The sequence below is a fragment of the Pelodiscus sinensis genome, chromosome 22, assembly GCF_052426305.1.
Source record: "Pelodiscus sinensis isolate ZL-2025 chromosome 22, ASM5242630v1, whole genome shotgun sequence".
NCBI classification, from domain to species: Eukaryota; Metazoa; Chordata; order Testudines; family Trionychidae; genus Pelodiscus; species Pelodiscus sinensis.
In genome coordinates this window covers 4653027-4680749 of record NC_143073.1, presented here as the reverse complement: position 1 = coordinate 4680749, position 27723 = coordinate 4653027, and the positions used below count along the sequence as shown (strand labels likewise).

General features: G+C 49.7%; 2 protein-coding genes across 3 annotated transcripts; one reads left to right on the top strand and one right to left on the bottom strand.

Moving 5' to 3' along the window:
* The first annotated feature begins 3684 nt into the window (after positions 1 to 3684).
* Positions 3685 to 9558, top strand: LOC142819665 (immunoglobulin kappa light chain-like). The gene is made up of 6 exons (XM_075908160.2): positions 3685 to 3736; positions 4009 to 4338; positions 5352 to 5663; positions 6805 to 6915; positions 7298 to 7344; positions 9212 to 9558. The coding sequence occupies exons 1-6, from the start codon at positions 3700 to 3702 to the stop codon at positions 9293 to 9295; spliced, it is 921 nt and encodes a 306-aa protein (XP_075764275.2). The 5' UTR covers positions 3685 to 3699; the 3' UTR covers positions 9296 to 9558.
* A 10016-nt stretch (positions 9559 to 19574) lies between these two features.
* LOC142819600 (uncharacterized) lies at positions 19575 to 27723 on the bottom strand. 2 transcript variants are annotated; one of them, XM_075907782.2, is made up of 6 exons: positions 27206 to 27723; positions 22911 to 23243; positions 21973 to 22284; positions 21151 to 21261; positions 20722 to 20777; positions 19575 to 19935 (listed from the first exon to the last, which is right to left on the bottom strand). In XM_075907782.2, coding segments are annotated over exons 1-6 (909 nt in total). In that variant the 5' UTR covers positions 27207 to 27723; the 3' UTR covers positions 19575 to 19839. The 2 variants fall into 2 exon arrangements, with proteins under 2 accessions (XP_075763897.2, XP_075763896.2); XM_075907781.2 differs by lacking the exon at positions 27206 to 27723 and adding an exon at positions 23494 to 23619.

Genomic DNA, 27723 nt, shown 5'->3' with positions numbered 1-27723 from the left:
TACCACCAAAGTGTTACAGACCACTTGTTACACACACACTTGTTACACCCCTTCACATATGGCAAAGGCTGTTTCACAGAGGATGGTGATCAATTGTTCTCCGGATGGTCCCACAAGAAGTAACGGGCTTAATCTGCAACAAGGGTGATTTAGGTCAGATGTTAGGAAAATCTTTGTACCTCTTAAGGGTGGTTTAGCTCTGGGACGGCTTCCAAGGGAGGACAAGGACTCCTCATCATTAGGGACTTTTAAGAATAGGTTGGGCCAACCCCTGTCAGGCACGGTCTAGGTTTATTTGGTCTGGAACTTGACTTTTTGAGGACCCTTCTAGTCTAATGTTTTCTGAATCAGCGTGCCAGGATAAAATGAATGACTACAGGCAGAATCTGATCCCAGGTATCCCGGCAGAGTGAGCTCGATGGGTGTGCAGGAAGATCAGGTCCCTCCTGAGCCATCAAACTGAGGTCTTGGCCGAATGGCAACTGATGTCATGGAAGATGCTTTCAGACAGACAAGAGCAGCTGGCTCTGGTTCCTTGGATCAACTTCCCAGTGGGGTAAATACTAGAGCTGGTCAGGAGTCTTTAGAGGAAACATGGCCCTTGTGTTGAAATGGTGGGGGGGGGGATTTCCAAAGGAAAAGGGTCTGTGTTGGTTTTGTTTTAGGGCATGAGAGAGTTTCAGAATTGCAAAATGAAAAACTCCCATTCTCAAGCTCAAAATGGCAGCTTGCTAGAGGTTTAAGCTCTCTCTCGATAGATAGATAGATAGATAGATAGATAGATAGATAGATAGATAGATAGATAGATGTGTTATATATTTTAGAGCATTTGTTCATGTCTGTGAGTCCATTTATTCAAGAGCTCCTCCCAGTCGGTAAGAGCTAGACCCGCCAAATTTGGTATGCAGGTTTCTCTTATCCTAGCTTAATGTAAGGTCAGGATTTGGTTGTGCCAGGACAATGGGGTGTGCCTGGAATGAGACTGGTTCACATCCAGCAGAAAGGGAGGGGTGAGAGAGCAGGGAAAGTTATACTCCTGAAGGACCACAGGGGGGCAGCAAGTGCTGCAGCCCTAGGGAGCAGCCACTGGCCAGCAGCAGGGCCCCTACTACTCCAGGGTGCCCCCAGGGAGCAGTTGCACACTGTGCCATATGACTCCTGCTACTCCAGGCTAGCTCCAGGGAGCAGCTGGAAGGCAGGCAGTGTAGCCCTCCACCCGGGCCAGACCCAGGCAATGCCGGTAAATCTTTTAGTAGTTCAACAAAATGTTACAATTCCACATTATCTTCTCTCTATATATAAAAACGTTTTTCCTGATGGACGACAGAATGTTCTTGCCGGGCGACAGAATGACGTCATCAGGCTCTCTCAGTGAAGCGAACGCGGCCAAGGGAGGCAAGGAGGCGTAGTGAGCAGAGGGCGCAGCCCCCTAGTCATTTTACATGGTCACAATAGAAAGGAGACACCCCACAGTTATTCAGCCAAAATGTTTCCCTGCACCCACACCAAAGTTGAGTTTTGGTTCCAGAAAAATTGTTGGAGATTTTGCCTTTTCATCACCATTCAAGACAGGACGAATCTGTCAATATCTTCTCAATATGTGTGGGATGGGAAATCCGTTTTCTGCCCACTGCTGGGGGTGGCATGAGTGTAAAGTTGCTCCTGCCGCTGCAGCCGGCTACATTCCTGCTGTAAGCCACCCATTTCCAGACAAACAGAGGCTAAGGACACCATTCCTACCCATCCTGGCTAATGGTCATTGATGGACCTAACCTCCATGAATCTATGTAGCTCTTTTTTGAACCCTGTTAAAGTCCTTGCCTTCACCACATCCTCTGGCAAGGAGTTCCGGAGGTTGACTGTGCACTAAGTGAAGAAAAACTTCCTTTTGTTTGTTTTTAAACCTGCTGCCTATTAATTTCATTTGGTGCCTCCTAGTTCTACTATGGTGGGAGTAATGTGTGTGGGAATAACTTTTCCTTATTCACCTTTTCCACACCAGTCATGATTGTATAGACCTCTCTCCTATCCCTCCTTCGTCTCCTCTTTTCTAAACTGAAAAGTCCAAGACTTTTTAATCTCTCTTCATACGGGACTCATTCCAAACCCCTCCTCATTTTTGTTGCCCTTTTCTGAACCATTTCCAATGCCAATGTCTCTTTTTTGAGCTGAGGTGAGCACATCTGTGCGCAGTATGCAAGGGGTGGGCGTATCGTGGTTTTCTAGAGAGGCAAGAAGATGTTTTCTGTAGAGATTTCTATATACAGCAGAAGGGCCCAATCCTGCTTGGTGCTGAGGCGCCTGCTGTGATGTGCTGAGCACTCACCACACAGCAAAGTCCAAGGCAGCGGTGGGCGACTGTGCAGGGTAAAGTGGCGTCACTGGGACCCCGGCGCAGTGCATGGGGCTTCATGCCAGTCAGTCAGAGCCGCTGGCAGGGTTCTAACAGGCTCTTACAGGAGACCCTGCAAGTGACTAGCGCTGTGGCTTGTACGGCCCGGTCTGGACGAGCACTGGCATCACGCAGCCCCCGCACAGCCAGCCTGGGGCCTGACCCCCATGTGCACGAAGCCCCTTTCCACCCTGGCAACGCCAAGGGGCGTGGGAGCAGGAAGGGACCTCAAGTGATCAAGTCTCGTCCCCTACCCTTGTGACAGGACCAGGCACCATCTAGACCATCCCTGACAGGCGTCTGTCTAACTTGCTCTTAAATATCTCCAGGAATGGAGATTCCACAACCTTCTTAGGCAACTTGTTCCAGTGTTTAACCACCCTGCCAGAAAGTTTTTCCTAACGTCCAACCTAAACCCCTCTTGCTGCAATTTAAGCCTGTTGCCTTAGCCAGTTTATTGCTAGAGCCAAGGGGAGGCAGGCAATGTTCCCTCAATTTTTTTTAATCCGTGTGTGGAATAAATTGTATGCACACCGAGGCACCTGTGAATGTGCACCACCGGTCGAAACAAAAAACGCCCTGCTAATGAGCTGGGTGGCATTTGAATCTCTCCTTAGTGGCTATACAAGGAACAGAGGAGGCAGGGAAGATGCTTAACTTCCACTTACTTGAGTAGGAGTGAGGCCCCTAACTCTCTTAGGCATATTTGGAAATCCCCTGTAGGCACCTAAATACCTGGGCAAATGTGGCCCTAAGGCGCTTTTAAAACTGTCCCCTTCATTGTCTTATGTCTCACACGTCAGAGCTCTCAGTCTGATGATTTAAAGTGCAATTTAAGTCTACCAAAACAAGCTTCCAAATAAGCAATTCACGTGTGCATTGTAGCACCATCAAGTCCAGTGCACCAATGCACCAAACATGGAAGGCAGGGTAGAGACTTGAGCTGCGAGTATCAAAAAACCGTAGTGATTTAGGAGCATTTTCCTTTCAAAGTCGATGGGACTTGTGCGGCAACGATGCAGAGATTTGTTTATCTCCATCAGCTCTGTTCTGGGTGTTTAAAATGAATTCTAAACCATTGTAGCAACCCCTGTGCCATTGGGATGCAGGGACATTCTACAAGAAATGCTGTAGCCTCTGTCAGTTCTTAAACCCACCCATCTTCTATCTCGCACCACACCACACCCTCCTAGGAGGCGTTCCTCCCTGGAAATGATGAAGATACAGTGCCCAGTCACTGCAGCAGTGCTCCAGACATCAACCTCTGGGCTCATGAATCACCATTTTCTCCTATTATTTTTCTTAAAATGAGCTTTGCAAAATACCTGGTTTTATCTTCCATAGGTAACACTTCTGCCTTGCATTTTGTTATGGAAAAAAGCCTCTTTGATAGGACTCCAGTGTTAAACATCTATGATGTCTTTGGAAACTCTAGCTGGATTTTAATTGTGTTTTCATTTATTTGTACAGTTATAGCCATTTTTTAAAATTATTATTTAGGGTGCAGAGTATAGATGTTCTCCAATGAAGTAATTTCTATTGAGGCACTACCCATTCCCTCGGTGACAGGTGGAGACCAGATGGAAACTGACCATAACCACGTTTTCTCTCTCCAGTGCTAGGAGTGCAGTTATTTCTGCACCAGCCTCAGCCGATCCAGTTTGTTGAAGTCGGTCACAGCGCAGAGATCCACTGTTCTTCCACTGAAAACTTGGAAGGGGGAGGGAATGTGTTTTGGTATCTGAGAAGAGAAGGAGAGACACCCACATGCATTAAGCACTGTGTGGATGATCAAAATCTGAGTAAATTTGCTTGCAAACACAAGCCACACAGCACGACGCTGGAAATCAGCAACATCCAACAGAATGAGTCTGGTGTTTACTACTGTGCATATAGATACAGCAGCTACCTGATTTTCGGGAATGGATCCACACTGATTGTTGGAGGTAAGGAACCCTGCCTTGTTTGAAGAAACTAATAACCGACTGACAAAGCATATTTCATGTTCCCATTGAAATGTGGCAGAGCTATTGAAAAATAGTTAGAAGGAAAGAATACTGTGAGCCAGACAGACCAGCTAAATGTTAGAGGCTGTGGGTACCGAAGAGGTACGATACATATACATTTTATAATTTAAAATGTTAAAACTTGAAAATGCTGAAAATAAAACGACTGAAGTTTTTCTCTGACTGTTCAAGGCGCCCAGGCTGAGAATATTGTGCATCTAAAAGCCTTGCTGGTATGAAACACTATTTTGAGTTTTAAAAAGTCAATGAAATTTATGAAATTGCTCAAAAGTATTCCTTCTAGGGAATGCCGATATATATTGCACTAGATCCTAGTTAGTGTTGCTGTCCTTCAGTCCTTCAAACTAATGTCTTAGTGACTAGGGATGTAAAATGCCGTTTAATCAGTTAACCGGGTTAAACATTATGTTTAACTGGTTAACTGCTTGAACAGCTGAGCGGGGGGCTACGGGGCACACCATGGGTAGAGGCCGCTCCAGATGGGTTGGAGCACGCCACCACCACCCATGCCATGGCGGGATTGGAGCTGCTCCAGCATGACCAAGCCACCAGCTAACTAGTAACCAATAATCATCACCTGGTAAGGCTAACTGGTTAACCATTCACATCCCTATTAGTGAAAGATAGTGTGCAGTGTTGCTGCATCCGTGTTGGTCCCAGGACATGAGAGAGAAAAGATGGGGGAGGTAATAACTTGGTTGGACCAACTTCGGTTGGTGAGAGAAAAGCTTCTAGACCTCTTCTTCAGGTCTGGGGAAATGTCATTTCCCGGGTGTAGAGAGCTCTGTGTAAGCTCAAAAGCTTGTCTCACCAGCAGAAGTTTGTCCAAAAAAAGCTTTTACTTCACGTTGTCTCTTGGTGAAAGTCACATCTGTAATCAGGCTGCAGCTCACCTGATGTTCACACTGAATTCGTCACCTCCTTCTGCTCAGACAGTTACACCGACAGCAGCAGGGTGTTGCTGCTGGTCCCATTTCCGCACAACAGCCAAGGCACCGGGACAGCGCATCTGGCCTGTGTGGTCCAGGGAGTGTCCGGCCCCGTCTATGTTTCCTGGAGCGATTCTGGGGAGCGGCAGGAACAGGGGCTGACGCTCTGGTTGAAGGCGAAGGATGGATCTTTAACGCTCGTGAATCACATCAGTGTCACCTGGGACACCTGGGCCAGCGGGAAGATTTTCACCTGTGACGTCAAATTCAACTCTTCTGGCAGGAGTGTGAATGCGAGCACCGGGTACCCTGCCGGTGAGTGATCTTGTATTGGAGACTACGGCAGACACTGATGTGAAATACAGACATGACCATGATGAGAGCTGTTTCCATGTGATCCCCCATTGTAGAAACTTGGAATATTCTGTGTCTACACAGCAGGGCTTACCTCGAAATAAGCTACGCAAATTGAGCTACATCATTTGCATATCTTATTTCGAAATAGGGAGCGTCTACACAGCACTTACTTCAAAACAGAGCCCTCTTCCTCCGACTTCCCCTACTCCTCGTACAATGAGGGTTACAGGAGGCAGAGTAAGAAGTCCTTCAGCTTCACAGTATTTCGACATTATTTTGAAATGCCTGCTGTGTAGACGCGGGCTAAGTTATTTCGGAATAGCGCTAGTTATTTCGCAATAGTGTTGCCATGTCGACATACCCTTGGTTAGAATTTCTTGAGAGATTTTGGGGAGAGGTCACTTTAACTTTTGCAGGAAAGAGGGGGAACCTACGGCCCCCCTGCTTGCCTGGATCCGGCCCCTGAAGCTCGGGGCTCCCCCCAGCATTAGGGGTCGGGATTTTGGTTTCTCACTTGTGTGCAGCCCCCCACTGATTTTTCTGTGGGTCATTCGCCCCCTGCCCAAAAAAGATTCCCCAGCCCTGCATTACAGGGGCCACAAGGCAGCACAGCTCTGATCTCTAGGGCAGCTTTCACCCAGGTCGTATCTCTAAAGCATTAAATAAGAACCACTATTAGGCGTAAAGGGGAATTCAGAGGCATTTGAGGCCAGAGCTGATTTCCAGTGAGATGTGCAAAGCGATGGAGAGGTGATGAGGAGAGGAGAGACCTTCAGGGAGGACTTTGCAGAGAAAATCCTGATTAAAGGAAAAATCTTTGGCCTAAGGGAAAGGGACCAGAGAGGGTGAACGATGCTTAAAGGCTCCTTGTAGCTTCACTCGTGCAAGGGTAAAACCAGCAGTGAAATGAGAAACACGATGCCTAATTCGTTTCTCGTGCACCACTAGTTCAAGTACTTTACAAAGGAGGTCAGTATTGTTTGACCGATGGGGAAACTGAGGCACGGAGCATGGCCATGACTTGTGCATGCTCACCCCCCATGGGCTAGTGGCAGGGCTGGGACCAGAACCCAGGTTTCCTTTGGTCTCTCTTTTTCAGCCCACACCACCAGCTGCCTGACTTCCATTGTCTCCCTGGCTGGTCTGAGCGCTCTGCTCCTGCTGACGCTGTCTCTGAGTCTCGTCTGGACCCTGTGCCCTCCCCGGCGAGGTAATAAACACGGCCCATCCCAAGCGTTCTCCTGCAGGGAGCAATCCCGCTTCTCCTGGGGACTGCAAGTGTTCTCCCGCGTGTTACACGGACACGCAGAAATGTTGTTGGACAGAGCCCAGAAGGGGACATTCTGTGTCGGGGGAACAGCTTTGTTCTCAGTGACAGAGCGAGGCAGAAACCCTTCTCCTGCACATGGCTCGGGCACCTTGTCCACAGCTCACAAAGAGCACTGGCCTGTCTGACCAGCCTCTCTGCACTGGCCAGGCACGGTGAGTCGCAGGCTGCCCACCACACAGCTGCACCATTAGTCATGGAAGTGCAGCTGGGGGAGCAATAGTGGAAGAAGAACTTTTACTGACTTTGTCTCTGTCTGTTCCAGGATGCCAGCCCCGGATCTCAGCGCCTCCAGCTTCCCGGGAGCCCCAGGTACAGCTATTTCCAAACTGCCTCTAGCTAACTCAGTCTGTCAGTCTCAGGCATTTCTAATGTGTCCATCGCCAGTGTGTATTAGAGGCCTACGAGTGTTAGTTCCAATCGGTCTACTCATAGACTCAACCAACCAGCAAAACACTTACTTGCTCCATGCCTCAGTTTCCCCATATCTATAAAAAAGCGAGAAAGAGACCCAATTCACACGGATACTAGGAAGTCTCAGAGGGGTAGCCACGTCAGTCTGTAACAGTGTTTCTTAAACGATGTTCCATGGAACACTAGTGTTCCGTGAACAACTCGCAGGTGTGCCGTGACCTCTTCTTTGTTTTTGTCTTTTTTTGTGTGGCAACAATTTTTTTTAAGAAAATGTTCATAGATGTGCCACATAAAAAAAATATTATTGTTTGGTGTTCTGTGGTCTCAAAAAATTTAAGAAACACTGGGCTATAACTTTAAAAAAAACAACAAGCAGTCTTGTAGCACCTCAGAGACTAACAAATATCCATATTGTGAGCTTTTGTGGGCAAAGTGTATTTCATTATTGCTTCAGACTGCACGCTCTCCCAGAGCAGTGTTTGTCTTTGCTTTGGCCCATGTTGTCTAAGGTATTTAGGTGCCTACTTTCCATAGTAGGGCACTTCCATACATTAAAGACCTGAATCTTTGTGATAGAAATGTGGCCGTGTTAGCCTGGTGTAGCTGAAACAAAAAACAGGACTATGTAGCACTTTAAAGACTAACAAGATGGTTTATGAGGTGATGAGCTTTTGTGGGCCAGACCCACTTCCTCAGATTCTGAGGAAGTGGGTCTGGCCCACGGAAGCTCATCACCTCATAAACCATCTTGTTAGTCTTTAAAGTGCTACATAGTCCTGTTTTTGTTTCTGAATCTTTGAGTCTTCCACAGTGCAGGACATATTTTTGGCACTTAAATAAATAATAGGCCACGGGAAAGAACATTGAGATTCTCAACTGAAAAGTGCTTGAGATCAGATCCGAAGCTAACTGAAGTGAACCAGAAGCTTCAGGGGGGAGCTGAGTTAGTCTGTGCAGGAAAAAACAACAAGTGGTCTGGTAGCACTTTATAGACTAACAAAACATGTAGATGGGATCATGAGCTGTCGTGGGCACAGCCCACTTCTTCAGATGATTGGAGTTTTGAGTTTAGGATGTGAAGACCCAAAATAAATAGGAGAGAAGGGGGGAGAGGAAAAAGGGAGCAGAGGGTATGGAAAATCAAAGGGAAAAACAGGAAGGTAGAGCTGGGAGTCAGTAAATATCTGAAGATTGGGTAATTAAAACGAAGCAGATAAGAATCAGTCAATAGCTAGTATCCTTCCTAACACAGGAATCTACACAAAGAGCTGTTTGCACCATCATTGATTGTTAGGTTGATAGTGTCCCAACCATCCTTCATCATGATTGAGTCCATTAGCATGAGAATTGAATTTGCAGATGCATTCTAATTCCAATGCTTCTCTGTGTATCTGGCTAGTAGAACTGGTTTGTGACAAGACAGCCACTTGAAGATCTTTTAAACAGTGATTAGAAAGATTGAAGTGTTCCCCAACACGTTTCTGTACATTGTATGTAAGTGAAGCAGAGAGCTTTCGCTATTTCCGTGGGCTGCGCACGAGGCCATGGAGGAACAAAATGTTGTCACTGAGTTCTTAAAGTCACATGGCCATTTTCATCTTCATGACGCACACTGTTTATAGGAAAAGTGGGCGAATAAGAGACGGGAGGGAATTTTTAATAAGGTCCATGGCTGTGAAACTCTCTTGCATGCTCTGCTCTGTCTCAGCTCGTATTGTTTCATTTTACAAGGAGATGGCTAATTTTACGAAATGTCTCCAAACAGGCCGGAATCATATACTCTCATCTGGATTTTGATACGCGGAATCTCGACAAGCGACCAGCAAGAGGGAAACACGTAAAACCCTGAACTATCTAGTGCAGAAGAATCCACACATGGGAACGAACTGTTCTCTGCTGAACTGATTGAGAGCAGCCAACCTGTATTACGTCTCTTTGTGGCTGTATCCTTTTTTTTTTTTTTTTTTGGCCTCTTCTCTGGAGTATAAATATCAGAAAATCCCAGAAAGAAATAGCCCCCAATGTGTGGGAAATCTCATTGTATAAGCTAAGGGCATCCTCAAAGGTGGCTTTCCAGTTGATTTGTGTATTTTGAAGAACTGATTGGAAAACGGCTTTTTTTCCCTCAAAGAAAAGTTTGACAAAAGCAAAACATGTTTTGTTTTGTTTTTCTTAAATTTTCAGCGGCCAGTTTTCACTTTCTGTTGGGGCAAAAAGGGGGATGTGTTTGCCGTGTCTGGGAACCAAAAACCATGTTTTCAGCCCAAAACCACATTTTTATTTCTGTCTTTTCAATCTTCTGACAACAAAAAAGTCAGATTGGTGTTTTATTGAAAACCCAATTTTCCCTTGGGGGGAAAAGCATTTTTGAAGGAAAGTTTTCAACCAGGGCTGATAATTAAGAACGAATCCTTCCCCTTTCTGCGGTTGCTGAGGGACTCCTGCAGATTTGTACACTGAAAAATGGGAAGGCCAGGAGGAACTATCGGGACCGTCTTGCCTAACGGCCGGAGAACCTCTAGCCCGGGGGGGGGAACCTTTTTTGGGTCGGCAGCCACTGAATCACAGAAAAATCAGTTGGGGGCCACACACAAGTGACGTGGCCCCCAACGGAGATGGAGAAAGACACTGTCCACCTTCTCCTCCCACGCCAGAGCCTAGGGGGCCCAGGCTAGTAGATTTTGTCTGCTTCAGCCCCACGGTGGAGCAGTGGGGGGGCTGGAGTACCAGCCCGGGCTCCCCAATGCTGGGAGGGACCTGAGCCTCGGGGTCCGGATCCAGGCAAACCAGGGGCCACAACCAGCCCCCACGCCTGAGGTTCCCCACCCATGCTCTAGCCTGTCACTTGGGTTTGAGCTGGGATGGTCAGAGACACACCCAGTCTCAACATAAAGCCTGAAGTGGTGGCAAACCCACCACATCCCATGGTAAGAGCCGCAGTTTTACAATTGCCTGGGGTGCATGTCCGCTGGGAGTCTGAGTGGCACAACTGGGCCTAGCAAGAGAGTTAGATCAGGCTCTTTCTCCCTGTCTGAGCACGGGAGCTGCTACTCTACTGAGTCCTGCTTTTCTGGGCAGGCCAGATTAGGGCTGCCAGGTGTCCGGTTTTGAACCGGACAGTCCAGTATTTGAGCTTTCTGTCCGGGAAACAAATTGAGACAATAGAATTCAGAAAATAGAAATGTCCGGTATTTTCTAAATAAGGCGTAATGTAGATTGTGATGTAATGTCCAGTGGGTCCAGTATTTTTGTTGAAATCATCTGGCCACCCTAGGCCAGATCCTTAGGCTGCCGGGGTCCAGCACCCCCTAAAAATAGCACAGCATCAATACAAGGGACGACCCTTCTCTGAGTCTGCACAGGCTGCCTGTTTGGATCACAGCCGGGCGCATTGCCAGCTCTCACAATGCGGCTCGTTAAAGCAATTACTCATTACTAAAGCTTCCTTTGCCTTTTCTCGGCTGGGGAGCTGCTGCAGCAGTTCAGCCGAGCGTCTTTGAAAGGGCCCTTTGAAAAGTCCTCAGGCCCAGGTCTGCTCTCCCTTGTGCCCGTGTAAATCCGTGGCAGCTAAGTGGAGTTGCTCCTCATTCACAATCATAGGCATGGGGACCGGCCCACCTGCTCAAACTCCCAAAACTCCTGCCTGCCACTGAAACCAAAGGGGGTTAGGTGCCTATATACCTTTGAGCAGGGGTGACTGGTGCCTGCTGCGGAGGGGGGCAGGGAGGGGACGTGGTGGGAGTGGGGGGGGCAATGCACCTCCCGAGTGCTGCCACATGCCCCCTACACCGTTGGGGATCTGGCCCATGGAGCTTAAATAGCTTTATGATTTTTGGCTGTTACCTGCACAACATGGGCCTCTTACCGGCAATCTGGGTTCCCGATTCTCGTTTGCACTAATCCCCTTTCCCAGTGCTTAAACCCTGCCAGGCTGAGCCCCGGCACCTCTGAGTTCGGCTGTTCAGAGCCCGGCACCTCTGGGCCTGGCACCTCTGGGCCCAGCAACTCAGAGCCCGGCACCTCTGGGCCCAGCAACTCAGAGCCCGGCACCTCTGGGCCTGGCAGCTCAGAGCCCGGCACCTCTGGGCCCAGCAACTCAGAGCCCGGCACCTCTGGGCCCAGCAACTCAGAGCCCGGCACCTCTGGGCCTGGCAGCTCAGAGCCCAGCACCTCTGGGCCTGGCAGCTCAGAGCCCAGCACCTCTGGGCCTGGCACCTCTGGGCCCAGCACCTCTGGGCCTGGCACCTCAGAGCCCGGCACCTCTGGGCCTGGCAGCTCAGAGCCCGGCACCTCTGGGCCTGGCAGCTCAGAGCCCAGCACCTCTGGGCCTGGCAGCTCAGAGCCTGGCACCTCTGGGCCTGGCAGCTCAGAGCCTGGCACCTCTGGGCCTGGCAGCTCAGAGCCCGGCACCTCTGGGCCTGGCAACTCAGAGCCCGGCACCTCTGGGCCTGCTGTATTTCTTATGAATGTAAAATATTCCTTGAGCCCCGGCCTCTCTTTCCTTACACGTTAACCCGGCCCTTTATGCTGCTCTGGTAGTGTCAAGGGGCCCAGCTATCTTGCTGCCAGAATTGTGTAATGGGGCCCAAATGTCACTGAAAATGTCAGAGGCAACTGAGGCCCGTCCTGCTGTCCTTCCTTAGGAGAAACTCCTGGTGATACTGAATGTTGCCAGAATGTAGGATTTGGCCCACAAATCTTCCTGCCCTGGGTCTGCTTTAGGAGGCTTGATCTAAAGCAATGTGTCTCAACCTTTTTTTTATAATGTAGTTTTTTTTTTTTTTTTTAAATTATAAGTACCCCCAGTAGCTACAGTTTTCAGACACACACACACAAAATTTCTACCATTGCAACACATTTGTTTAAACAACTTAATCACAGCCGGGTGGGCAATGACATTTTTTGGGTGTAAAAAGTATAACAATACAGCGCTGTAAAACTTAAAACAAAAATTCAGTTTTCTCCAAATTTCAGTGGTGCTGACGTATCCCCCCAAGCTTCTCCCAGGCACCCCTAAAGCCCAGCCAGCCAGCCGAGGGATGGCCCGAAAAGAACAGCACGTTTCAAGGGACTCCAGCCCTCGCGGAAGCAGGGTACAGTATCGCAAAGATGTTATCATGATCACAGGCAGCAACAGCCACGCAGGCCTTGCTGCTGTGAGCCGGTGGCTGGTTTGTTGTGTGTACAGAAGGCTGTACAGCCGGGAGGGGGGCAGGCTGGGATGCTCGTGCCAGTGCTGAAAGGTCACACAGGCCTGGACGTCTGTGACACAGGAGTGTGCAGCTGCTGCCTTTCGCCGAGTTTTGGTTTGTTCAAAGAGCCAGCTCCACTTCACGGCAAAGGTGCTGTTGCTCTTATGGCGGGACTGGGGGCTGGAGGCGGAAACCGCACTGACGCAGGCACCGAGCCCTGTTCCTCACTGTACAGCCTTGACAAATAAAATATACCTAAAAATAGACATCAGAGACACTAACGCCACCAACCTACGTCCCGGCCAGGCGGCTGGCCTCCTCCTCATTGACAGTAAGTCTCAATGTGCCAATCGGGGGGGGGCAGAGAAGGGGAAGGGGGTTCAAAGGAGCCTAGAGCGAGCGAGTGTGTGTGTGTGTGTGTGTGTGTGTGTGTGTGTGTGTGTGTGTAATTAGCCCCCATTTTAAGGCCCCTTTACACTGCCCAAGTGGTGCAAAAAGGCCTTGGTGTAAATGACAATCAACCCCTGCAAGCTGAACCATGGCCCAACACGGCTTTCTCACATGGGTAGAGGCACCCACCAGCCTTCCCTGTAAGTTGTGCACTCGTGCGGCCGCTCAGGAGAGCCACGTGCTACCCCGCTGATGAGCAGAGTGCCCACCGCTAGGTTCTGTGTTTCTCCGGGTGGTGCCCATTCCCACAGGCCTCGGCGCACATAACAAAATGTATTCCCCACATGGATGGAAAAGATGAGAGGGCACATTGGTCCCCTCGTGCTCTCTACTGCAAACGGGAATTCATTCAGGGGAGTCGTAGCCGGGAGGTCAGACTAGAAAATCACACTGGTCCCTCCTCGCCTAATGACCTATGAATCCACATGCTGAGCCTGTTGCGGGGAGCTCCTCACCATCCCATGACTGTACCAGAGAGGATATTTTCTCCTCTTATTGTCGCATTCTCAGCTAGGGGGCAAGCTACAGTGCTCACGTGCCAACTGATTGTGCACCGAGCCAGATCTCCCGCCGCTGTAAACCGTGTGCCAGGGTGTGACTCTGTGTCACTGGAGACCAGTGTTCCTCTATGCAGCTTCACAGGTGATTAATCAGCCCCACCCAGTCAGAAACTCGGGGCTCTGTGCAGGAGCTGACTGACTGGGCCGGGGGCTGATTAAGCCCCTGTGAAGCTGTGCTGCCCGGTGGCTTAGAGGGAACACTGCTGGAGGCTGGAATGTCTGATGGGAAAGGTGATATCTGGGTTGTCCAGGGGGGATATGAGAGAGGTCTAGAAAATCATAACAAGTGTGGAGAAAGTGAATAAGGAAAAGTTATTTACTTGTTCCCATTACACAAGGACGAGGGGGGTCACCCAATGAAATTAATAGGCAGCAGGTTTCAAACAAACAAAAGGAAGTCTTTCTTCATGCAGTGCACAGTTACCCTGTGGAACTCCTTGCCAGAGGATGTGGTGCAGGCTAGAACTTTAACAGGGTTCACAACAGAGCTAGATAAATTCATGGAGGGTAGGTCCCTCAATGGCTATTAGCTAGAAAGGGTGTCTCTGGCCTCTGTTTGTCAGAAGCTGGGATTGAGTGACGGGATGGATCACTTGATGGAGCTCTGTTCTGTTCATTCTCTCTGGGGCGCCTGGCATTGGCCGCTGTTGGCAGACAGGACACTAGGCAAGATGGACCTATGGTCTGACCTTGTAGGGCTGTTCTGATGTTCTTATGTCCTGCCCATGTGCCAGACAGTGTGCTAAGCTTGTCGTGTGGACTGGCCCACTCGAGGGAGAGCGACAGGGGGTTAGCCATGCTGGAGGTGAGGCAGGCTGCAGTCAAAATGGATCAGTCCACGAATATAGGCACATGGCCACTGGGTGATTTCCTGAAAGGCCCGACGGATTGAAGAACGGCCAGCCAACTGGCCAGGGCAATTCCTGCCGGAGGAGGTCAGGGTGGGAAGTGAAAAGGACCCGCAGTCCGATGCTAACGCTCTGGGTGGGGGAGGCTAAACTGCTGGCCGTTCAGTGCCAAGTGCCCGAGTACAATGCACCGCACTGCCCGGCCACAGACGCCCCATTAGCAAGGACTGCAGCGGAACAGCTCCCAGAATCCAGACCCACGCCGCAGCTGCGCCACGGCCATTCGCCAGGGTCAGCACATGCCGCGAGGGCTCTCAGGCTACGTCTACACGACAAGTTTTCTCGGCAAAAACGATATGCTAATGAGGGACTCATTTGCATGAGTCGCGGTCTCATTTTCATATTTTCTGCCGATCCATTTTTGCGCTAGGGGTTTTTGCGCAAAAACAAGCTGCGTGGACGTTTTCTTTTTGCGCTAAAACCCTTTCTTCCGCAAGATCCTGATGCCCCCAAAAAGGAGGTACACCGATCTTGCGGGAAAAGGGGGTTTGCACAAAAAGAAAACATCCACACTGCTTGTTTTTGCACAAAAACGGATCGGCAGAAAATATGCAAATGAGATCGCGACTCATGCAAACGAGTCCCTCGTTAGCATTTTTTTTGCTGTGAAAACTCGTAGTATACGACGTAGCCTCAGACACCTGCTTTCCCTCTCACCCAGTGGCAGGCAGAAGCTGCAGCCATGCTGAGCTGGAAACATGCAGGCCCCGGAGCAGAACTCGGTAGCAGGGGACGCTGTGGCTGGGTGCAGCCTGCGTGTGCAATGCCCACACAGACAATCCAGCAGACGCTTGGCCCCATGTACGACCAGGGCAGTGATCTGCCAGGAAAATGCAGCTAAGAGGCCAGGTGTAAAGTCCCTCACTCCACTGACTTCCATAGAGATATGCTGATTTACACCAGCTGGGAATCTGGCCCAATGGAGCTATAGCCAAGTTGCCCCAGCTAAGGATCTGTTCCAGGCTTTTTTCTTGGCCAACCTCCTTCGTGACAAACGACAGCCTCCCAAACAGGTTTTGCTAGTTGGAAAATCTGCTCTGCGAGGCTGTAACTCTGTGGGTTAAAAAAACCACCAATCCGTTACAGCCGAAGTCGCAGTAAACAACAAACTTCCGGCTGTTTTGACCTTTGTGACCACTACTGCTTTCTCATGCTCTGCAGGGTGTGCGCTGCAGCGCGGTTAATCTTTGCGACCACTCATCTGAGAACTTAAATCTTCGAGGGGGGAGGGTGTCTGCCGTCTGTTTTCACAAACCAGCTAGCCCCCTGGAGAGCACAAATCGTATTTACTCTTGTTATTTTACCGAACGTGAAACATGCCAGTCCCCAACAGTGTAGGTATGACTACACGACACTACATTACACTACACAGATATGTTTGGAAAAACAACCGTTTTTCAAAAAAACCTTGAGTTACGTCCACACTGCAATCGCATTCTTTTGAAAGAAAATCAAAAGAACAGAGGGATTTTTCCGACATTGGTAATCATTCTACAAAGAAGAAGCCTTGTTCCAAAAGAGTTCTTTTGGGAAAAGGCATGTGTGGACGGGGAAGGGGGAGTTCTTTCGGAAGAAGAGGAAAGAGGAAAAAGCACAGGTGTCCTGGTGGCCATTCCGCCCATAGTCATCACAGCTTAAATGCCAGATAGCGTCCATTCGGTGTGGACGCTCTCTTTCGAAAAAGCAGATCACTTTTTCTATGCAGTGTGAACGCTCTCTTTCAGAAGAAGTTTTTCCAGAAGATCTCTTCTGGAAAAGCTTCTTCCGAAAGAAGCCAGCAGTCTGGACATAGCCACAAAGACCAAATTAGAAATCGCCTGTTTGCCCATCTGACCTGGCCCTTTCTAGCTGCTTCAGCCTGGATTGATCATTGCTAACCTCTCGTCTCAGGAAAATGGTCCCATACACTTGTCAAGAGGAAACGAAGCTCAAGATCCACTTGAATTTAGCATTTGGTCCTGAACTCAGCCCTCAGCTCTGAATCTTGGAGAGCAGTTTCCTGAGGAAGTTCTGACTAAGATGCTGGCTTGTGCGATGCTGCCCCCATCTGAGCGAGTCGTCAGCAGCAAGAACCAAATGGCAGGACCTCCCTGAGCATCTCGCTGAGCATCTCCCTGAGCATCCCCGTCTGTACGGGGCCCAACCACCACGAGAGGGCGGAAGAGCACACTTCTAGCTAGACTCATTTCTACAGAAATCTGATCTGAGGAAGTGGGTCTGGCCCACGAAAGCTCATCATCTAATAAACCATCTTGTTAGTCTTTAAAGTGCTACATAGTCCTGTATTTTGTTTCAGCTACACCAGACTAACACGGCTCCATTTCTATCACTATTCTACAGAAAAGTATTGTAGTGCCCAACACACGCCCCTCAATTAAGATGTCCTTTACCCAGCGCTGTCTCCTAGGAACCAAAGTAGCCTCATGAGAGCGAGTTGAACATCGGGTGCTTACACTGGACAGCTTTAGCAACACTTCGGCTTACAGGGCAGGCTGTTAGCTAGCACCCAGTTCTGACCTCCAGAGATGGAATGGAGGAAAATTAAAAGCAGCAGTGTTGGCTGCAAAAGGAAGTGCCAGGAACAGCCTTTTTGTTCCGCCTGGTGCTGCATTGGGTGTCAAGCCTTTCCAGAATGTTCCTCTGCCAGCCGCTTCTCCTCCCGGGGCCTGTTTCACCATCATCTCACCGCTTGGGCAGTTCATTCTATGACTGTGCTCTTTGCACGGATCGCACAACCGTGCACCGGGCCTTTCCTGGGGAACGCCGGTCAGCTGGGGAAAGAGACCTGATCCCCCAGCTGTACAAGTGGTGAAGCCTGAGCTGCCTTATTTGTCCGGGGGGATGTCCAGTCTGGTTTTAAATACTGACACTTCTTGGGACAGATTGCACCCTTGGCCATGAAATGGATTAGCATTCAGTTTTCCCGTGTTGTAAGTGGGGACCATATGAACTGATGGGTGGTTTCCAGGCAGGGAAGGGGCAGACAGCAAGGACAGGTGGCCGAGGGGGAATTGTGGGAAGACACAAGAGGATTAGGAGCGCCCCAGGACTGAGTAGTAGCCCTATTCTGTGTGCACACTATAGAGTGGTTGTGTTAGCGGCTGATTGTAGTAAGTTGAGAATCTGCAACATAAACAGGCCTGAAATCTGGCGAGCAGGACTTTGGCTCAGTGGAACTGCAGGCAGGAAAAGGCTGGACTAGAGAGATGTAGTATAAGCAGGGTCGAGCATCAAGCATGCCAAAAGGTGCCAGGCACAGATGGTAAAACACGTTTCAGGGGGTGGTAACAGAGACATCTTGGTACCAACACACCTGCCCACCAATGACAGACATACCCACCTAGGCTCAGGACCGGGTCTGAGTTGACAGCATGATGGATAATAATGGAAACACCCCTTCTGGGAGGTAAGGAGTGGTAAGTAGGAAACAGAGGGTGGCAACCTGATATGTGATACGTAACTTGTTTGTACCTGTGTATAAAAAATCGACTAGCCATGGGGGGGGCCTGGAAATCCAGGGCGCTTAGTGGGTGTTGAGTCCATTGCCACGGCTTACATAAGGTGCAGTGGCGCGTCTGTTCGCTGACAACTGTCATTGTACATCGTTTGGCAACAAACCCACGTGGGGGCTTTCGATCCTTCTCTGATCTGTGGTCTCTGGGGGCTCTCTCGGGAGTCTGTCATGGCGACTAATTGCGCACGGTTAACGCACGGGACGGGGGAGCAAACGCACGCCTGCGCGCAGCTGAAAGTTTATCGGCATTGACGGGGTAGAGGACCTGCCAGGCACCCGTCGGGATGACCCCAAATCCTGACTGAGGACACGGACAAACGTGTGCTCCGTTGGGCTTTAGCCTGTACCCCCAGCTGGGGCAGCCAACGCCTGTCATTAGCTATTAGCACTGCCATGCATGCGGGGGGGAGGGGATGTCGGGTGGGGGGGGGGCTAGACATCCAGTTTTCCCCAGAAGAGGAACACCCTGTGGACAAGGGACTCTGATGGCTCACCAGCTCTGCAGCTCCCTGTGGTAATGGCAGTGCACAGAGCCACCGGGCCACCCCTCAGAGGGACAGGGTGCCGCTTCCCAGGAGTGACCTAAGGTGAGCGCCACCGGACGCCTGCATCCCTCCCACTTCCTGCATCCCAGCCCCCACCCTGGACCCCCTCCCCCCATCCAAACCCCTGGGCCAATCCCCCTGGCCTGGAGCGCCCTCCTGCACCCCAAACCTCTCATCCCTGCCCCCCCCACTCCAGACTGAGCCCTTACTCTCTCCTGCATCCCAACCTCCTGCCCCAGCCAGGAGCTCCCCCTCCCACTCCAAATCCCCCAACCTGGAGCCCCATGAATGTTCGGTTTATTGGACAAGAATCCGAGCCTTAAGGAGGATGAGATTGTGCCAGTGGAAGGCAGAGGGGTGACACAAAACCAGCCCCGCTTTTGAAACAACGGCAGAAATCACAAAAACTCACATTGATACACCACGTGCATCGACGCGAGGCCAGTCCCCCTCTGGCTCCATAGGCACGTGCTGCACTTGGGCGGCCGGAGGATCCGTCCGCACTGCGAAGCGAGCCCCCCATGACTGAGTTCCCGCCACACCCTTTCCATCTTCCCATTCTCCTTCTCCTCCCCCACCTCCAAAGCACTCCCGCCACTCTCCCCAGCCCCAGACAGCCGGGGGGCATGGCCCCACCCCCAGAGCACTAGTTGCCCAGATCCACACAGGAGGCCGAGTGGCCTGGGGGCAGTACCAGGGGAGGCTGTGTAGGGAGCTACAGCCTCCCCCGGCCTACAATACTCACCACCTGTGGTGCTGGACATGGCTTTCCCTCCCTCCCCATAACAAATCCATGGTGATTACTAGTGTACAGCTGGGGAGCAAAGGCCGGCTGGGTGTGGGCCAGAGCCATGGAGCAATGATACTTTGTACCAGCTGCCCATCTGCCCAGCCAACGTTTGCCCCAGTTTACCTAACTCCGAGGGGAAGTGACCGTGTCAAATCTACGCAAGGCCCAGTGCGTTCGCAGGCAGACAAGGTGTTTATTGGCACAAGAACAATCTAACTAACCCCCAGACACACACATACACCCCTTTAATTAGCCGTAAAGCTGCATCCCTACAAGGGGCTTGCACTAATTCAACTCACTTGGCTTTTCTCTCCGCTTTGCTAAATCGGCGTAGAAATGGAGCCCGACCACCCCCGGGATCCAGGAAGATTGTGGCTCATCCCAATCGGATCCGTAGTCGGTTTCCCAGTGCAGCTCTCCCTGGACCAGGTAAGTCAGGATTTTTTGCTCTTTCCTCTCGCCGGTCGCTCCACCGTGCCCAAGCCAGGATGCCTCGAATCAAAATCCAGCTGGCAGTATAAGATTCCATCCTGCGTGGAGACATTTGGTAAAATTAGCCCCCCAACTTGTAACACAGATTGATACAAAGCGGGATAGGACTGGCCATCCTAGTGAGTGCATCTTCCATCGGCCGTATTAAAAATTCCCTCGTATGCCTCTGCCTTCCCTATAGTGATTTATCAAATTGGAAACCATCCCTGCCCTCTGACGTTAAGACCACGGCTAGTGAGAAATTTTGCTCTTACGGGGCCTTTCTGTAGCAAATTTCAAATGGCTTTAAAATTGTATTTCTTTCTTTATGGTACTTATCTGTACCTCGTTATTCTACTATCCGAGCACCTCCTTTTTAATGTATTTATCACCCCCTCCAATAGGACACCATTAATGTCCCCATTGTAGATATAGGAACTGAGCCACAGTGAGGCTAAGTGACTTGCCCAAGGTTATACAACAAATCTGTAGCAGAATTGACACTGGCTCTCCCATGTCCAGGGTGGCTGGCCCATCCTTCCTCTCCCTGTTAAGGGCTAATGACCTCATATAATGTGACAGACTCTGCCCTGAAGATCTGACAACTGAAAATAATAAATGAATCCTCCCAGCATTCCCCTGATTCTCCCTATTTTACAGATGGGCAAACTGAGGCATGGAGCCATTTGGGGACTTGTCCAACATCATGCAGAGTTCCCTCCCCCACCCACCGTTCTGCTACTTTTGCCATCAAATCCACTGTACAGATTGATCCGTCGAGACCCCAAAGTGAATGGGAGCGTTTGAAATGTCTGAGACAGACAGTGACAGAGAAAGTTGGTTACCTGCCCTACCCGCTGCTCCTCGGGGACAGGCGGTGCTGAGCTTCTGGGCTGGACTCCTGAGACAGACAGACAGAGACATCCGTAAGGCCCTGATCCAGTGGCCCCACCACCTCCCCTGCAGGGTGTCCCTTAACCTGCCTCTCCCAGCATGGGCGAGACTTGAACCCACCTCCCTGTCCTCTCCAGGGGAAGGACCCCCCCTCCCTGGGGGAGAAAAGAAAAGAAAAAAGAAAGGATCAGGCCCACTGCGTTGGGCCCGATCCTTCTTTTGAAACGTTCCACGGACCCCCTGCAGTACCGTCACGGACCACCAGGAGTCCGCAGACCACAGGTCGGGAACCACTGACCTAGAGCATCCCTACCCAGGGGATACGCCCAGGAATTGGATTTCACACTGCGGGAGTTTGGGGGATGAGCTGTGGGCATTACCTAGCATCCAAGGGCAACAAATCCAGATCAGGCTCAGAGGCACCGTCAAGAGCACCAAGGTTCCCACTACGGCCAGGGTTATGATGGACAGAAAGCATCTATTGTCAAAGCCTGCGGAAGAAGCAGATACAACTGGCTCACTTTTTTAAAGTCCATGCTTGCACAGCCTGGGAGGAGCGGGGCAGGAAACATTTTGCTAGTCCCGTGAATATTCTCCAAATACTGAAACATGTTCCTGTCCTGAAGTGGAAGAAAAAAAATCTGTGCTTTGAATTTCTGCAACCCAAAAATCCAAAACAAAGAAAGGACCAAAGCCCAACTTGGGTCAATGAAAACATTTTGTTTCAATTTGGAACTTTTCTTCTTAACCTATTTTTAGTCTGAATTTACTAAAATTCCTCCATGAAAAGATTTCACTTGAAAAACTGACAGTTTCTGGTTCAGAAAAGTAGAGAGGGACCTTTTGGCAATTTTAAAACGTTCCTCCAAAAGTGTTTTGAGTCGGGAGATTTAGCCAAACTGCCTCCTGAACTGTTTTGATTTTGACAAATTGACATTTCTTGGCAAAAGAAGGTTAATTGAAAAATTCACCCACCAACTCACAACATAACAGTACCTCTTCTTTTCCATCTCAAACATTCCCTGCATGTCTCTCTACATCTAATTAACTACGAAGATTAATACTGCCAGCATGCTTTGATGATCAATTATTTACTTTTTTAATATATCATTTCAAAGCTGCTATGACAGAGCGTATGTGCCTTGGGGATAGCTTAGATCTTACACCCCTTTCACTCCAGAAGCAAATATAAAATCACTCACTTTCAACATGCCTGGCACTTTTCTTAACACTCTTGCCAGAAGAGTTGAATTTGACTTCACAGGTGAGAATTTTCGCACTGGTCCAGGTGTCCATCAGGATGCTAATGTGACTTATGAGCATTAAGGATCCATCCTTTGCTTTCAGTGATCGCACCAGCCCCTGTTCCTGCTGATCGCCAGAAATATTCCAGGAAATCTGGACTGGGTTGGAAATTCCATGGACAATACAAGCCAGATCAGCCATCCCAGGGGAGTTAGGGCCAAGCGGGGATGGAGCCAGAAGCAAAACCCAGCTGCTGGTGGTGTAGCTGTCTGAGCAGAATAAAGCAGAGAATTTATTGTTCCATCCTGTGTCTGACTCACAACAGACCTGCCACCTGCTTATTATCTAATTAAGGGCACCAATTTTCCTTTGTTAACAACTGTACATTTCTACTGAAGTCGATACCAATTACACTGGGGTAAGTGACCAGCCCTCAGGAATGCTAAATAAGACGGCAATCCATTCAAAGTAGAAAATTCTGCAAAAAGAATTTGGCTCATGCATTCATATACGCCAGGTAAGAAACATCCCCAATCTGGCAGCAATAGGGATAAGAGTGAAACTAAGGTGCTCAGAGATCTGCTGGAGGAAAGCACTAGGTGGGTTTATTATATTATATTATTTAATATTTATTATTATTGTTGTTATTATTATTCAGATGCTCTTTAAAATAAATCCTGTCACCTTTGAACATTAAAGGAACAATTTTTAATTGACTCCCCCGCAAATTGCAGAATCAGCTTCTTGACAGCTCTGTTTAGATGTCATTTTTCAGCTTAGGTTCCCCTTTTCAACCATTTCAGCTTTGAAAATTGTTCCATTTCCCTGGGGTTTTTAAACGCCTCTGCATTGTCAATCACTGTTCCCCTTGAGTTACACCGTTACCTTTCCTTACCCCCAACAATCAGAGTAGATCCATTGTCGAACTTCAGATGGCTGCTGGATTTAACGGCACAGTAATAGTCCCCAGACTCATCCGCCTGGACGTTGTAGATCTCCAGCACCAAGCCGTGCATCTCAGCTTTGCAAGCAAACTTACTTACATTCTGATCATTTAAGCATTTCTTAATGCAGGTGAGTCCTTCATCTGCCCTTCTCCTGTACCAATACACCGAAATGCCACCCCCTTCCAATTTTTCTTCGGAAGAACAGGGGATCTTTGCTGTAGCGCTAATTTCGACAAACAGGAATCGCTGCGTCTGGTACAGAGATAACCGTACTCCCAACACTGCAGAGATAAAACAGGGTATCGTTATTAACCTCCTTTCTTCTACAGTTACGGAATAATCTAGACACTAGGAATTCAAAGGAATTAATCTTCATAATGTTCATGCCCTGCCACTTTGCCTTGCTAGAGATCATGCTAAGACTACATCAAACCATCGGGATCTGATAAGTCCTCTGAGCCCAGAACTGGAGATATTCCACTTTCTCAGTCCTAAAGGTAAATGCTCTAAGAAGTGCAGAAAGGGGTTTACCCATGCAAGACAAGAGCAGGTATCTGACAAACGGCATCTCAGTAGCAGTAAGTAAATTAGCATCCTGCAACCCCAGCTCAGGGGCTGCTGTCTGCTGTACTGCGAAAGAGTCCAGTAACACGGGCAGTGAGTGAACGCCTCCCCGGGGGATGGGCCGTGGTAGCGACTGGTACCATGGGTAGGTATTTGCTCAGAAATCAAGCTGGATGGGGCATGCCTGGTATTTCCAAAGGTAGGTGGCCCTGTTATGTGCAGGTGCTGGATTATTTCTTATCGGTGCCCTCCTGGTTTTTAATAACTATCGGCATCCCCGGGGACCCAGCACATGGAGTGTAATCCTCCCAGACACACACACACACACACACTCCCTCACTGATTATAAATATGTCCTTTGCTCACATCAGATCTACAACTTCCAAGTGCCTAGAACTGAAACTGGCTCTGGGAGGAGGCAGGGGCTGCAGACCCCAAAAGACAGGACTGTCCTATTGAAACTGCCACCTTCCTCGCCTGGTTCTCATCGGTGTTAAATGAGCAGCGGCCATAACGGCCCCACGTGCTGTCTGCGAGTTTTAAGCCCCGAACCTGCACTGAGAATTGAATGGGCAATTCCCTGTGCTCGCACAGAACCCTGTCAAAGTCTCGGTAGTCATGGGCGCCGGAGTCTGACCACGAAGTCCTCAGAGCAGGAGCAGGACTTTAGCCCATGTGTCCAGCATGAAGTTTTTGTTTGTGGTAAGGTCAGAGCAGGGCCGGCCTGAGGGGAAATGGGGCCCTGGGCAAACTTGTGGTTTGGTGCCCTAACTCCTGTCCTGGCACCACCCATTTCTCCTGGCACCCATGGGCTTCCCAGCCCCTGCCCCCGCATCCTGGGCCCCCTTTACCACTAGCCCCTGCACAGTGTCCCCTTCATCCCAATCCCTGCATTTTCCTCCCACCTGCACCCTCAGCCCCGTGCCCCGTCCCCATCCCCATCCCCACGCTTCTGACATGCCCCGGCACACTGCCCCCAGGTGCAGCTCCCTCCACCCCCTTTGCCCAGCAACAGCCATGCCCAGTTGCCCTTCCCCCTCTGACTGTGGCGCCCTGGGCGTGGGTCCAGTTTGCCCAGCCCTAAGGCCGGCCCTGGGTCAGAGTTTCCTTCAGCCTCAGGGAAACAGCCCAGGGCGGCTGATTCTCCATCACCGTGCTGACTGACCTGCCTCTTGCACTGTCGCTCATGCCGGTGCACGATGCACGCGGCTCTTTGGCGAGAATGGTGGTGTCCTGCACGGATATTGCACAGGGGTAAATCATAGAATCCCAGGGCTGGAAGAGACCTCAGGAGTCAGCGAGTCCAGGCACCCACCCCAACCACATCATCCCCGCCCGGGCTTTGTCAATCCGGGACTTAAAAACCTCTAGGGATGGAGATTCCACCCCCTCCCTAGGGAACCCAGCCCAGGGCTTCCCTACCTCCTAGGGAAACAGTTTTTCCTAATAAACAACCTAGACCTCCCCCATTGCAACTTGAGCCCATTGCTCCTTGTTCTGCCATCTGTCACCACTGAGAACAGCCTCTCTCCAGCCTCTTTGAAACCTCCCTTCAGGAAGTTGAAGGCTGCTCTCAAATCCCCCCTCACTCGTCTCTTCTGCAGACTAAATAAGGCCAAATCCCTCAGCCTCTCCTCGTAGGTCATGTGCTCCAGCCTGCTCATCATTTTGGTTGCCCTCTGCTGGTCCCTCTCCAATGTGTCCACATCCTTTCTATAGTGGGGGGCCCAGAACGGGACACAGTACTCCAGATGTGGCCTCACCAGTGCCGAATAAAAGGGACCAATCACATCTCTAGATCTAAATGGCTGCATGTGCCAGGGAGTAAGCCCTGAGCGAGGTGTTTTGTGAGAGGGACTGGGTGAAATTTGTCATCCAAAACCATTTGGTTGGTGAACAATGCTGATTCCAAGACGCCGAACGTCTGGGCAAATTTGTGTCCGTTTTGCCAAAGTGTTTTGATCAAAAAGTACCAAAGAACTTCAGGAAAACACTAAAACATTTAAATTTTTCAGTTCAAAATGGCGTTTCCCCTCCCATCCCTCCACCAATCTGGTTTGGAAACAAAATGTTTCATTCTACTCAAAACAATTCTTTTCAACGCTTTGGCTACGGCTACACTGGCCAGTCTTGCGCAAGAAGATATGCAAATGAGGTGCAGCGATGATTATCGCCAGGGCTCGCCAGCCGCACAGTTTCACGCCGTTCTGCATTCTGCACATGCGCAGATTGCTCTGCGCCGGCTCTTCCAGGTTGTAATCTACTCACCACGGGCGAGTAGATTACATTATTTGTCGAGTCCTGAATATCGCCATGCCTCATTTGCATACTTAATGAGCCGCCCTTTTGTGCAAGGAGCTTTTGTGCAAGAGCCGTTCTGCCGCTCATTTTCAGGAAGGATGGCTCTTGCACAAGAGGGGGTTTTGTGCAAAAGCCCCTTGTGCAAAATGGCGGCTCATTAAGTATGCAAATGAGGCATGGCAATATTCCTCGCTGTGCCTCATTTGCATATGTTCTTGTGCAAGACTGGCCAGTGTAGATGTAGCCTTTGATTTTGGCAGAAAATTTTGAAACAGTTTGTGGTTGGGTGTGGCTGTCAATTTTTCCCCACAATTGCCAGCAAATGAAGACATCCCTTATTCTCCCTGCTTGAGTTCTGAGGCTATTTCACCAAGAGGAAAATAAACCACCTTTGCAAAGTTATCCAAAACGGCTTGGGTTGCCCTGATTCTGATTTAGGGATGAAAAGGGTTCACCGGTTACCCGGTAAGCACTGCCTTACCGGCATACTTACCGGCATAACTAGTTAACCGGTGTCCGGCCCAGCCGGAGAAGACCCCCATACACGGAGCATGGCAGGCCGGTTAACGGGTTAAAAATACAGTTTAACTGGTCAACATTTAAAACGGGATTTTACATCCCTACTATGATTTAGATATAAAAGGAGCGATATTTTACTCATCTATCAGAAAAGCGGAGTGGAAGTTTGCAAGGCTGCAATAAACAAACGAACACAGCAGCGGCTACAGCAGGGCTACCCAACACACGGCCCATGGGCCATATACATCCCACGTCCCGTTTGTTTGCAGCCCACGGTGCAGTTTAGATTTACGCAGGGCTCAATACGGTGCCCGTGGGTGGGAGCCAAAACAAAAAAGTCGTCAGTAGAATGGTCTTCTGTTGATATATGTTTTAGCAGTTAAATTCCTGGACTGTCATTGCTCATTAAAAGTGCTGTCATATGGGTGGAAATTGGATTACTATTGCATTTTATTAATATCAGCAGAACTGACGTAAATAGGGCCTTTGTGGTGTATAGTCTTGCCTTCATCTTTTTATTCCTGCCCATCAGTGTGAAAGAAGCTATTTGCATATATTTGCAAATATATTTGCATGTATATGCAACCACACTTAAGTTGTGGCCCTTGGCATGTGCTGAGAATATCATTGTGGTCCCCGGGGCTTCCAAAGTTGAGAAGCCCTGGCCTACTGGAATAACACACAGGGGCTCCGAGCACCTAAGCCAGGCACAGTATAGGCATATCTGGCTTAGATACTCATCTGGCCCAATTACCATAATATCTGAGCCTCTCGTAGTTTTTCACAACCCCCCTGAGAGGCCCTGCAGAGCTATTATCCCCATTGTACAGATGGGGAAACTGAGGCACAGCATAATTACTTGGTTTGTCCGAGGATACACAGTAGGTCAGTGGCAGAGCTGGGAATAGATCCCAGGTCTCCTGTGTCCTTATACAGTGCCCGGCCCATTAGACAATGCTGCTGCTCCATGTGATGTTTTCAGAAGGAACAGAGGAACCAAGGAACCTTGGCTGTCCTTATTTGGCATTTGATGCGCCCTGTTCCACAGGCTGCATGATTTCCGTGTGAGTATCCGGAAGCAAGAATGGAAAGAACATGCACTGTCTTGAATTGGATTTCGGAAAGATCTGATGAAGCAGGCTATAAAAAGCGCTGCGGGTGTGACCGCGCTTTTCCCTGGCCTTATTTAAGCTTTAAAAGTGCAATAAGCGAACCACATCACAGAGTCTGTGGCCTTGGACAAAAGGGTGAGTCAGAGCCCCAGCATGACGGTCAAGGTGAGAATTCAAAGAACTCAGGTCTCCGTACGCTGAATGGAAAAAAAGACACAGCCAGTTCTGTATTATTTCCTTCCTGGTCTCGCCTTCAATGAGAACT

Bases quoted from the DNA above. Each gene is read 5' to 3' on its own strand.
- LOC142819665 (XM_075908160.2), top strand. From the start codon at position 3,700: ATGAGCTTTGCAAAATACCTGGTTTTATCTTCCATAG. The intron at 3,737-4,008 runs GTAACACTTCTG...TTCTCTCTCCAG, and splicing joins CCTGGTTTTATCTTCCATAG to TGCTAGGAGTGCAGTTATTT. The intron at 6,916-7,297 runs GTAATAAACACG...TGTCTGTTCCAG, and splicing joins CCTGTGCCCTCCCCGGCGAG to GATGCCAGCCCCGGATCTCA.
- LOC142819600 (XM_075907781.2), bottom strand. From the start codon at position 23,530: ATGCCGTTTGTCAGATACCTGCTCTTGTCTTGCATGG. The intron at 23,244-23,493 runs GTAAACCCCTTT...TTATCTCTGCAG, and splicing joins CCTGCTCTTGTCTTGCATGG to TGTTGGGAGTACGGTTATCT. The intron at 19,936-20,721 runs GTAACCAACTTT...GTCTCCACGCAG, and splicing joins AGGAGCAGCGGGTAGGGCAG to GATGGAATCTTATACTGCCA.